This window comes from Trichoderma harzianum (genome assembly GCF_003025095.1).
Source record: "Trichoderma harzianum CBS 226.95 unplaced genomic scaffold M431scaffold_4, whole genome shotgun sequence".
NCBI classification, from domain to species: Eukaryota; Fungi; Ascomycota; class Sordariomycetes; order Hypocreales; family Hypocreaceae; genus Trichoderma; species Trichoderma harzianum.
In genome coordinates this window covers 1,359,245-1,371,588 of record NW_020209252.1, presented here as the reverse complement: position 1 = coordinate 1,371,588, position 12,344 = coordinate 1,359,245, and the positions used below count along the sequence as shown (strand labels likewise).

The window sequence follows — 12,344 nt, the reverse complement described above, 5'->3', positions numbered from 1 at the left end:
CGAGTAGCCTCGGCACATGAAGATTCTTGGGCTGCTGAGATTTAACGTATTGAATGCACGGACGGGCAAAACGTGGGACTCTCTCTCTCGGTCAGTGCGTTTTTTTTGCCCCCCCTGTTGGAAAACGGAAACGGAGGCTGGGTTGTTTGTCCGAATCAAGGAAAAAATGGTGCATCTGGTTGTCAGTCAGGCCACGAGCCGCGCCCCTATCGATCATGGCATGACTAATTGTGGTCTACAGTATGTGGGTTTGTCGTTTTTCGAGATCGAATTCCGTTGGCATGGGCGTGTGATGTGAATGTGGATTGTTTATCTTTAGCGCATGATGTGTTAATAGAAAAAAAAAGGACAGGAATAAATCGAAAAAGAATAAGCTGAATAATCAAATCGAGATATGAATCGTTTCATGCGGTCAGTTGCTTGTACTGGGTACCCTGTGCTTGCAAATGCAAAAGCGCCTGCTATTTTCAGCCTCATGTCGAAATGCCGTGGAAGGAGACAAATAAAAAAAGAAATCCACGCTTCATTTTACCAGAAGCACGCCAGGAAGACAGGTTGACCCCTTGTCCGTGAAGCTTATTGCCCGAATGGGCGATGGCCAAGAACAAAATGCTCCGAGACGTTAGTCAGCCGCATTTAGGGGAAGAGAAAACAAATTAAGACGGGCAAAATGAAAGGAAACAAGGAAACAAAAGAAGCGGAAGAGAAGCCCGCCTTGAAAAAATGGAAAAAGAGAATAAAAAACGATAAGAGAAAAAAAAAGGAGACGGCGCGGCGCTAGCCCCACAAAAGGCACTGTTCCTTCAATGGCAGCGCAGGATCTCCACGTGCCAAACAAAGTTTTGAGCTACTCCACTGGGGCTAGCGTCTCGGCGAAAGCGGGGCCGGATGTGATGATGGTGCAGAAATCCGCGGAGTTTCCGTCAAACGTCCTTGAAATGGGTGACGACTCTGGCTTTTCTGTTGGTTTCGTCTCCGTTCGGAATTCCGCAATTACTCATCTGCTCGAGATTATTGGTCTCTTCGTGAGATTTCTTTTTAGATTCGGACTGTTGCTTGGATCCGTCGTGTTGCTTGAGATGCGCATACGGGGTGGATCTTGGAATCACTTAAGATGCTGATATATGCTCAATATTGGTTGCTATGGATCATGGAACCTGGTCGCTGGGACGGAGATGCGGCGACGAGGGGGACCGTACAATGCATGTTGTAATCCCGATGTAAAACAGTTATAATTCCGAGGTAGTAAACATGCGCTACTCATACAATTTCTGTAAGTCGTAACTCAGTCTCATCCCATGGAGAGAACCGCGGGGATCAGAGGTTGGGGCGCTTTGCACAAAGGATCGACCAAAAGGATTCTGTACGAGTGTCTTAGCTATGTAAAGGATGATACACACAGTATTTACCGCAACCATACAGGTATGACAATACTGCATCTGTCTTAGCCGATATACGGGAAGCTTGATATATTAAAAAAAGAGATCATCACCAATAACGGACGGATTGCGCGCGGGTGCTTGGTAATAGTCCTGTTAGCTTGTACTCGTGGCTGCCAACTCGAAAACCATCCAGTGACTCTTCTACTCCCGCGTGAGGGTAGTTTGTAAGCGGCCGGCAATTGAACGTGAATCCAGACGGACTTCGGACACGGCGCCGTGCTGGTGGGACTTGGATGCCGGAGATTTGCGCCCCCCTGGCGACCGAGATTTGTTTTGCGTTTTCTCATCTTGCTTGGCAGCGTTACAGCTGCGCTTACGATCTGAAACGAGCTTCCAACGTCTGTGTCCGAGCCCCGAGAGAAAGATTGCCGTGAATGACACTTCGGGCGTGGCGTGGCTCGTCTGACATATCTATGCGGGCATTTAGGGCGGGGAAATGGCATTTTCCCTTTCTATTCTGCCCTTGCTGGGAACAAGAGCCGTGACCGGGGGAGGAGACGCTCCGTCATTCGTTGGAGAAAGCGATCGGGCTGCCTCCCTCCCTTGGCCTGCTTTTGGAGACGACAGCCGGTGAGGGGTCCATGTTGCACGGAGGATGGGATGGGACACCCATGAACTGTGGTTTGGATGCTACGAGCTGTGAAGGATTTGGACACAGCGTCGCATTGGGCGAGGATGCAGCTGCAAGGTGATGTGCATCAAAAAGAAGAGGCGTTATTGATAGGCAGCTCTTTTGCTTGACAACCAATACTACTACATGTAAGGGGAGGGGGGGGGAAGCGTTTGTAACTGGTACTGTATTTACAAAACAGCAGCGTCGTGTGGCAGCTATAATAAACATGAAGGAATTCTCCGCCCCTCCTATCTCCTATTTGAGATGGGGTAAGGAGTTGGAGGCCATAACTGGCCGATGGTTGATTCGTCTGCTCGCAGGAGTATACGAAGTATGTAGACGAGATACGGCGGCGTGGGGCCGATTTCGTGAATATTGCCGGGTCTGTCTTAACGTGCGGGCACATGTGGAATCAATCATAGCTAGAGGAAAGACAACACCGCAATTATTACTGAAAAGACTCAAGACTAATAGCCTATTGCCAGGCGCAAAACTGGACTGTTCTAGGCAAGGCAAACTGTAGCAAAAGATGGGGTTTCACTGTAGCGGTGATGTACTCGGCCATCAAATCGAGCTGCAAGAGTGTAGTATCAAAGGTCCGTAGAGTACTTACGTCATGCAGTGCACAACGAAGTGAATCCTGCATTCGGCCGAAGCAAAACCCGGCGTGGCTCCGTGGCGCCATCCAAGCGCTGGCCAAGTCCATGGACTTTTCGTCTGTTGTAGGGCAGTTCTAGTGGTGCCTGTTCCTATTACGCGTAGATACAAGGGAATTAGCGGCCGGAGAATGGAGATAGAAGGGCGTGAGGGTCCCGAAGCAGCCCCAAGCGGCCTAGCGATTGTCAGCGACTAAACCTGATTGGGCACTACCGGCTTGCGGGCTCAGATTGCACTCCTCGTCGAGCGCTTCCCTTCTTCCTCATCGCAAATAACGCCTGTTATCTCCACCACTGGGCGCAATCCTGCTCAAACCCGAATCCCTTGCCAATTCCCACTTCTTGTTCTTGTTGCTGATCTGATCATGCAAGCTGTCTGCAGCTCCATCCCAGCTCTGGTGGCTTGGCCCGCCAGATCAGGTCCGGCCTAGAGCAGAGTCCCTGGCCGGGCCAGTCCTTTTGTCTGCTTCCGCTTCCTCGTGCTGGGTTATAAGAAAAGCATCCGGCACTACTGTTGCAAGCATTCATCCAATTATCCCGTCCTTTCTATCCTCGGACTTTTGCAACCACAAGCTCAAGCGTGCCAACCCACGACAACGATCTCTTTAAAAGCCGGTGCCCCCCATCCCCGGTCGTCAAACCAGCCTTGTCTCCTGACTCGCTCATCCTATTTTGTTGTCCGTCTCTCTTCTCGCCCTCTCGAATCTCATCTCTCAGCAGCCTCGCGCCATTGCCGCTCAGCCGAGGCCCAGCAACGTTCTAGGCCTGTTTTGCTCGTCAAGGGGCTCTCATTTGTCACCACCAGGCCGTTGTGGAATCACTTGTCCGGACGACTCAGCTAGGGCTCGGACGACACCCACCGCTTCCCGCTCACGGAGTTCCACAAGATTAGGTTGTATTTCAGGGAGGTGAGTATTACATGTAACTGAGCACTGCTCAACCCCTGCCCATGATTACCTATGTATAATACCACCTTATTATATACAAGTACATGGCCCCGGTGCCCTTCATGACCTGACTCTGATCCAGGCTTCTCCTCACCCCAAAAGCTGGACTGTCGGCGATTTAATCTAAGGTTTTTGGCTGGCACATCTACTCCGCATTCTCTAAGCGACCATCGCTACGCACCATAGCCACAACCACCATCATGGCCGACGAAAAGCCTTCCTTGCCGATGGCCGACGACAAACCTTCCGTGCCGGAACAGGAACAGGAACAGATGCCTCACCCACCCTCCTCTTCATCGGCATCTGCCTCCTCGGCCACTGTCACAACCCCCGATCACGATGTCGAATCTCAGCACCAGGCCATCACCTCTGAAAAGGTCAGCCACTGGAGAGTGCTCCTCGATCAGACTGGTGTGACTCAGGAGGTCTTGGAGTACAACTACGGCGGTCAAGGCACCACTGAGTCTCCCTATCTCGTCGAATTTATCCCCGGCGACAAATGGAACCCCATGGCCTTCAAGGACTCGTTCAAATGGACCATTACTCTAATCCAGGCTAGCGCTACCCTTTCCGTCTCATTCGCCAGTTCCGCCTACTCAGGTGGTGTAAGGGAAATCATCCGCGAGTTCAACATCTCCTCCGAGGTCGCCATTCTAGGTGTTTCACTGTTCGTCATGGGCTTTGCTATTGGACCACTTCTCTGGGCTCCTCTCTCTGAGCTCTACGGTCGCCAGAAAACCTTCTTCATCAGTTACATGTGTCTGGCCGCTTTCAGCGCTGGAGCCGCCGGCGCCAACTCCATGGCTACTCTCATCATCCTCCGATTCTTTGCCGGTGCCTTTGGATCCTCTCCCCTGACCAACGCCGGTGGTGTCATTGCCGATTTGTTCCAGGCCAAGCAACGAGGAATTGCCTTCAGTATCTTTGCCATGGCTCCTTTCTTGGGTCCAGCTCTTGGTAAGACTATATCCCCCTGTCCAGTTTAATCAGGTCGCGTGACGTGCTGACAGTGACTGTGTAGGTCCGATTGCCGGTGGTTTCCTTGGCGAGTCTAAAGGCTGGCGATGGGTTGAGGGATTGATTGCCATCTTCACCGGTGTTGTCTGGATCGCCAGCACTCTGGCCTACCCCGAGACATATGCCCCCGTCTTGCTTCGTCAACGCGCTGCTGCTTTGAGCAAGAAGACCGGCAAGGTTTACATTTCCAAGCTTGAGGAGGGCCAGCCGCCCAAGACTATTGGCAACCAGCTCAAGGTTTCCCTTTTGAGGCCCTGGCAGCTCCTTTTCAAGGAGCCCATCGTCCTCCTCATCTCTCTCTACATGGCCATCATCTACGGTACCCTCTACATGTGCTTCGCCGCTTTCCCCATTGTTTTCCAGCAGGGCCGTGGCTGGAGCCCTGGTATCGGCGGTCTCGCCTTCCTTGGTATTGCCATTGGTATGACCGTTTCCACCATTGGATCCGTTTTCGACAACAACCGATACATCAAGACTGCCGCCCGATCTCCCGATGGAAACGCTGCTCCCGAGGCTCGTCTGCCGCCCGCCATCCTTGGCTCCATCCTGATCCCCGTTGGCTTGTTCTGGTTCGCGTGGACCAACAGCCCCAGCGTCCACTGGATTGTCTCCATCATTGGATCCATCTTCTTCGCCGCCGGTATCGTCTTGGTCTTCCTCTCACTGATGAACTACCTTGTTGACGCATGTAAGTTGATATTGCGCTCTGTCTCTTTCCCTTGTGTGATGGCTGCTAACGCTTGTCTTAGATGTTATTTTCGCCGCCTCGGCTCTGGCTGCTAGCTCCGTTCTCCGATCTCTCTTTGGTGCCGCTTTCCCTCTCTTCACCACTTACATGTATCAGAACTTGGGTATCCACTGGGCGAGTTCCATTCCCGCCTTTTTGGCGCTGGCTTGCGTTCCTTTCCCATTCCTCTTCTGGAAATACGGCGACAAGATCCGTGCTAGGTGCCAATATGCCGCTGAAGCCGCCGCTGTTCTTGCGAGAATACGAGCCAAGAATGTTGTCGTTACCGAGGACCAGGCTGTTGCAGAGGTCAAGGAGCACGAGCGGGAGAGGCGAGAGAGTTTGGCTCTGCAGAGGGAAGCTAGCCGTGCTAGCCGTGCCAGCCGTGCTGCTTCGCACAAGGCTCGCGACAACTAAACTTTTCCATTCCACCTAATGGATCAACATCTCTCCTCAACTTTTACTTTCGATTGGATCACCACCCCCTATTTTATTTTCTTTCGACGCCTCCTGTATTGGCAACATCACGGCGACTAATGCTTGATTTGCAAGTACTTGATTCCCCTGGATTTTTTATGCAAACATTTCATAGTCATTTCGAAGCGATAGAATATGTTGGCTCACTGTTTTTTTTATGGTCTCTGAATAATGCCTATGCAGAACGGATATGCATTGATTAATATATACATATATAGAATTTTGCCCTCCTTTATGGAGGAGGGCAAAAAGCAAAATTGGGGTCATGGGATGCGGAGTATATGATGATGCCTCTCACAGCGATGGGAGGACACGGTCTCACGCGTCTGATGTAATGGCCTGGCCACTCTTAGCGTTTGTTTTTTTATTGCTCATTTAGACAATATTGTATGGATTGTCGATACCACAAATGGCATGTACATAGACAGATTGGAAGACAGAAGAAAAGTTTAATGCTCTAAAGAAGACGGACCCTGAGTTGATGTGACAAGCAAGTGATGTATGTGGATGTCGTAGTTATTGGATCGCGGCCCATGACATGGATGCGGAGTCGAGTCTGCTGCTCAGTTCATGGACATCATCTTCGTAACTACAAGAAGGGACATGTGGAGCTCCTACCTGTGTATAATGGATTATGTTAGATTCGAAGTTTGACATTACAAGGCGAGGCGTTGTCAACCAATCCCGGAGAATATGCCGGACGCCATCACGAATCAAGCTCAGCCCAATAGAGATTTCTGTACTAGCCGTTTGGGACTATAGTGTAAAATAAGAAGCAACCCCGTTTCGATGGAGGTTCTAGCTCTTTAATTCTCGTCACACTCTTTTAAGTCGAAGTACGGTCTCGCGGCGTTTATGGCTCACTTGATGGGACTATTCGTGTCATGGAAATTATCTCTATGGATTATGAGTTTATATATATACATGTATGTTGGTTCTCTTGACAATTAGACATTGCTCTCAAGAAATTGCTGAATTTTCGCAAAGGTTTCTGTGCTGGATGTGTGCAACATGAAATCATGGCCAGTGTTATCGATGACTTGCGTCTGGAATGAGGTCGCATTGGGAAAGAGAAAGGCAGAATTTGCCAGCTGGTCCGCGCAATCACCATTCTTGGGATTACAGAACATGAAATCCTCACTCCCTGTAGTAGCAAAGACTTTGCCCGTGAATCCAATTGCGGGCTGCAGACCCTCTCCAAGACTGCCGCCTTCTCCACATGTCATGACATCCTGTGTGTCAAAGCTCATCTTCGGGATGGTAGGATCGTATGCGCCGGCGTAGAAAATTTCTTCATGGCCAGTTTCATTGCTAGCAGTGATGTATCCCAATGGATATCCTTTGAAGCGATCAAAAAGGAGAGCAGCCGGCTGCATTTGGAGCGCCAGCATGGGGCTCGGCAACGGGACAAACGCCGACCAGCCTGTCAGAACAACGGCATCGGCGAAAGTCGGCACAAATCTGGCTGCTGCGACACCGGTAATCGAACCATAAGAATGCCCTGTAAAGACAACCTTGGGAAAAGAAATCCCGAGTGGGTTGTTGATAGACCGGAGAGAGGCCGCGATGGCGTCGATAACCGCAGCTTCAATCGGCAGCTGGACAATCGTGTTAGGATCAGGAATAGTCGAGTTGCCATGACCAGGAAGGTCTATCGCTAGGGTTGCATATCCTTGTGAAGCAAAAAATCTCTGATACGAGTAACCAGACGCTTGGAGATCCGGTCTGCTCAGAGCATCCCATATGGTTCGGTCGCATGTATTGCCATGGGCCAGCAATTGAATCGGACGAGTTTCGGGAGGAGTTGCGCCTGCTGGTGCACAGTACTGGGCGCTGATGGAGAAGTTGGCAGAAGTTGAAACCTGTCCAACAACGCCGACGGCTCCTGTGCTAAGGCCTTGACTGAGGAATTGATCGATTGAAGAAACACTATTTGGGTCGATGGTATTGCCAAAATCTTCATTGTTGGCAGTAACTGAAACTGGAAACTCGACGATCTTGCACTCAACTGCTTCCTGGGCAGCAGAAGAAGCCGCCATGGCAAGCGCAGCTATAGTAACCGAGGTACGCATTTCTCTTCTCTGCTTCCTTTCCTTTAAGTAGTAAAATTGACTTCGTCGCTACTTTGATGCTGTTAGTGAGGCAAGATATTCTGCGAGACAACTGAGTCGCAGATGCTGTCTTATTATACCTATTCTAAACCCCCCATGTCAGGTACTTAGAGAAATAGGGTATACTATACGCCAAAAGCTAGACCTCATTATCCTTGTCTTGGATAAGAGTAATTTATGATTATCACTTCTAACTAATTTGGTATTCGCACGTCTGAAGACTACCTCGGTATGCTTAGTTGATGACGTACGACGGAGTATAGAGTACCATTTCCCCCGATTTGATGCTATGGGTAGTTGGCCAGCCCACTGAGAGACACGTAGTAAAAACAGGGATAGCATGGTTCTTCTAGTCGTTCTGGACTATGTTTGCAATGCTACTGGTAGGAGTGAGACATTGCGGATCTAATAGCGGTTTGGTTGCTTATGACAAGACTCTGGTTGCTCCATCCCTTGCAGATTTATAGCTAGGGCTGACATGTTAACCAGCTATATACGAAAGATCCACCTAAGCAGGTAGCAAGGGGGAATAAATACCGCAGCTTATTGTTGCAATACACACAAGTTTATAGTGAAAAGACCGGCGGTTTTTCTGTTCCTACATGCACTCCTGACATGGGACCAAGTCAATCCTGGTCTGAAGTGGCGGAATTCGGTGCTATGGAAGAGACAAAGGACCCTTGGATAGAACAAAGGGCCGCGTTCGGAGTATCCACTATTGGATCTATATAAGAAGAGAATAGTTGAAGTTTCATAAGACAACTGTTCATTTGAAGGGTTTGATATGGAGAAATTACTTTGTGGAATTAGCGTAAATAATGCAATTACTTACTTGAGAATGTTTTACAGTTTTAGATACGAGCTTGTAGAAGATTAAGAGCAATACATGAAGTATTGAGATAATAGTAGCTAGGTTAGGATAACATGATCTTGTGATTTTGATGTGCAGCGGATTTGCGAAAGTGTTTCTTTACTCTAACGACTATGATAAAAGGCTGATAATCGCCGCTACGGTATTGAGGCTAAGCATATGAATTAACCAAAGTACTGACGTCGAGAAAAAAATGTATTCTCAGTAATTTGGCTGGGGATACATTTTCGTCCTGGTTGCGATATCATTTCATTTATGTACATGTGCTCTTTCACCACCTCCGTTCATCAGAACCATGAAGATAGCTTAGACTATAGAACTATATACTACCCCCGAAATTAAGAAGGGCAGAATATAAGAAAATGCTATCGTAAAAATAGAAAACAAGAGGTGCTCACAATAATATGGCAAAACGCTACCTCGCAAGCCTTTCTCTACAGCTATAGTGCTAACATAGTGACAGCGCCCTCTATCAATTGCCACTTACACGTAGGCAGGTAACCAGAGTGCCAAACAGTGACCAACTTAACGACGCTATAAAAAAAACTTCCCACGTATGCCATGTGAGGATGTGTCTATCTTCAGCAGAAGTGAAGATTAGCGAAGGTGAGAATGTATCTTCCACCGATATAGGAAGGGATGGATTGGGGTTATTGGCAATAGTTAGTCTTGCCACTGGTAAGACGAGCTTAGAAACTTCTGCATTTACGGGTATAACCGCCGGCGACATTTAGGTTGCGGAAATTTTGTTTAATAAGATGTCAGCAGATGCCGGAGGTGTGGGTTTTATTTCGGCATAAGGTGTGTTGAAGGCCGTGTCCCCCGGAGCTCCCCCTCTCTCCTTCGGGTCAGCCCGCGTCCGTCCGACCGGCAGCGGCTAAACTATCTGTAAACGCTTCGGGAGGCCGGTTCGATTGTATATACCCGTTGCGATCCTTGACGTAGAGACCTGACCTGTTCTGGCCTACGCTGTGCAAGCCGTGATATGCCCTGCGTACAGAGCATTGACAGATGGGCTTCTCCATGTATATGCTGTCCTGGCAAGGTATCGTTGTTTCATCGACTCAAGTCTGAGAAGCAGTACTTATGCGATTATATCTTGAGTCGGCTGCTAATAAGACCGAATAATCGGCCATTTGTTCTACCGTACTGCTACTTGCCATATTTTTTTTTGAGAGTTTCAACACGAGTATAACGTGAGAAACCTACATGCATGTACAGTTGCTATAATTATCACGGAGTGAGGACAGGCTGGGAAACCAATTCATCTTTCAGCTACCGCTGCGTTCTTCCAAGAACGGACAGAGCAGCTGTCAGCGATAACCTGTCTTCCAACTTCTGACTAATTCTCGGAAAAAGTTGCTCTTCTTATTTAGTCACCAATCCTAGCCACTAATTGACCACAGGCTTGTATCAAAATACACGAAGACTCCCAAATATAGAGCACTTTTCCAAGAGACGTAGGCTACTTCTCATCCACTTTTGTGGCCGAACAGCGCCGATGTAAGACAGCTTAATCGATATAAATCCACTTTAAGGCGAGCAACATAAGCTTAATACCAAGTGTAAGCCATGTCACCAATACGGTACCTCAAAAGTTTCTGGAGTCATGTACACCTAGCAGATATTCACGACTCGTAGTGATTATAGCTCATCTTCATTGTAGGATTCGCATTTTTTAGCAGCTTGTCTGTTCCAAGAGTAGTTCAAGCTTTGTTACCATAACATATATTACATAGAGCACAGAGTGTTATGGATGCTTCATATTGATATACCTATACGAGCCTTTGGGCGCAAATAAGCACTAATCGTCAGTAAAATGTCAAGATATTTAGTCTTACCGAGAAATGACAGGATCTTTATCTGCTTCGTATTGATCTCACGGCCTTGGGCATCAGCATTTAGAGCATTTGGATTACTGTTGGTTTACATGAGAAAGTTGAGTCTATAAGTATGAGTTGAGTGCCGGAAGTTAGACCTGGACTCCTCAGCGATACAACTACTTTAGCTACAAAGTAGCTCTTCCTCGAACCCAAATTCCTAAACATCAGTCTCTCCAGTCATTTCTTTCCTCGCACTTGTTATCATCATCTCAAAATGCGTTGGCCCAGCGAAGTAAGCCTCCTCTTCGGAGTCTTCTCTGCCCTTTTCACGGGGACAGCAACAGCTGCCGAAGAGCATGTTTGTCAGCCAGGAGGAGCCTCGGTGACCAATAGTGACTGCATGGCAGCTGCCTCTGCTCTGCTCATTGCTTCAACCTCGTGTAATGGCAAAGTTACTGTGCCCAAGAACGGTATAGGCGCCAAGCACGGCAATTGCTGTGCGATTATGTCGCGTGATGCTGGCGACATTACTCACAGCATCGATTACCTATCTGCAGCATTTCTGGACAACGTTGTCACCTGCCAGAGGGGGTACACCATTCTGGACGATGGAACGCAAGTGCAGACCAATTTCGAGGCGTGTGGGGTGGTGAAGATTATTGGGAGAGATACCATTCCCGATGAGGAGGAGAAGCCAACTCCGGAATTCAGAGGAATGACTCGCCGAGCTTTGCCAGAAGAAGCTGAATTGGCTAAGAGAGGTGCCATCAATGTGTGCGGCAGAGACATCAACGACCTTATTGATGTCCCTGGCCTTGCTGCCAAAGGATTCGAACTTGTTCAAACGACTACTGGTAGCGGCGCGGGTTACAACGTACCAGCCTCAGTCTCTCAGTCGATATACTCGCAGCTCATCTCGCAGTTTGAGCATCAGGCTAGCGGCGCAGTGTCGAGACTGGCTGGCGAATATCTCACTCGCGAACAATTTTCTTACACAGCAATGGACCTCGCCAATAAAGCTGCCAGTTCTTGGAATACTGTTCGGAATGGACTGGGCGACAGTGTGATGGAACAGGTGATAAAAAAGGTGGTGACGATTGGAAGTTTATCCAAGTTCAAGTCTGTCTCATACGCTCTCAGATACGCCTCTGGCGAGGCTTTGGTGGAGTTTATCGTCAATAACTATCATCAATAACTACCACGAATACCACCTGAATAAAAGGTAGCAGATAATACGCACCTACTAAGGACCAAGTACTCCACCAGGATACTGGATGAAATACAGACAACACTGGGACTGCCAATGCACCTCCAAGGAGGAGTTGTCCGTAATAGTGAGGCATGATGGGCGAAACATACCTTTTAGGTTCAATATTGTAAGGGATATATTACAAGGGAGATTATCTAGGCTCCAGATTTATCTCAGTAGACGCAAAGAAAGGAAAAGAAGTAATAACAAGCATACAAAAGACCTCGCCCCTCTTCAATATAATCATGACGAGATGACAGTGAAAGACTACCGGAATCGAACGTGGCGATTGGTTTACATGTATACCTGACACCAGCCAAATTGGTAGTATTTTAGAATTGGTGCGCACTGGCTAAGAGGCAGAACAGCTTTAATATTGATGAGCTTCAACCTGAGTAAACGTCTTCATCA

General features: G+C 48.4%; 3 protein-coding genes across 3 annotated transcripts; 2 read left to right on the top strand and 1 right to left on the bottom strand.

Moving 5' to 3' along the window:
• Positions 1-3,885: 3,885 nt before the first annotated feature.
• M431DRAFT_80803 (hypothetical protein) lies at positions 3,886-5,819 on the top strand (the record flags this gene model as incomplete). Its single annotated transcript, XM_024922981.1, has 3 exons — positions 3,886-4,615; positions 4,680-5,363; positions 5,425-5,819. 3 exons carry the CDS (start codon positions 3,886-3,888, stop codon positions 5,817-5,819), a joined length of 1,809 nt encoding a protein of 602 aa, XP_024776354.1.
• Positions 5,820-6,826: 1,007 nt separating this feature from the next.
• M431DRAFT_111871 (hypothetical protein) lies at positions 6,827-7,951 on the bottom strand (the record flags this gene model as incomplete). Its single annotated transcript, XM_024911809.1, has 1 exon — positions 6,827-7,951. One exon carries the CDS (start codon positions 7,949-7,951, stop codon positions 6,827-6,829), a length of 1,125 nt encoding a protein of 374 aa, XP_024776353.1.
• A 3,007-nt stretch (positions 7,952-10,958) lies between these two features.
• Positions 10,959-11,879, top strand: M431DRAFT_3811 (hypothetical protein; the record flags this gene model as incomplete). Its single annotated transcript, XM_024914705.1, has 1 exon — positions 10,959-11,879. The coding sequence occupies one exon, from the start codon at positions 10,959-10,961 to the stop codon at positions 11,877-11,879; it is 921 nt and encodes a 306-aa protein (XP_024776352.1).
• Positions 11,880-12,344: the final 465 nt, after the last annotated feature.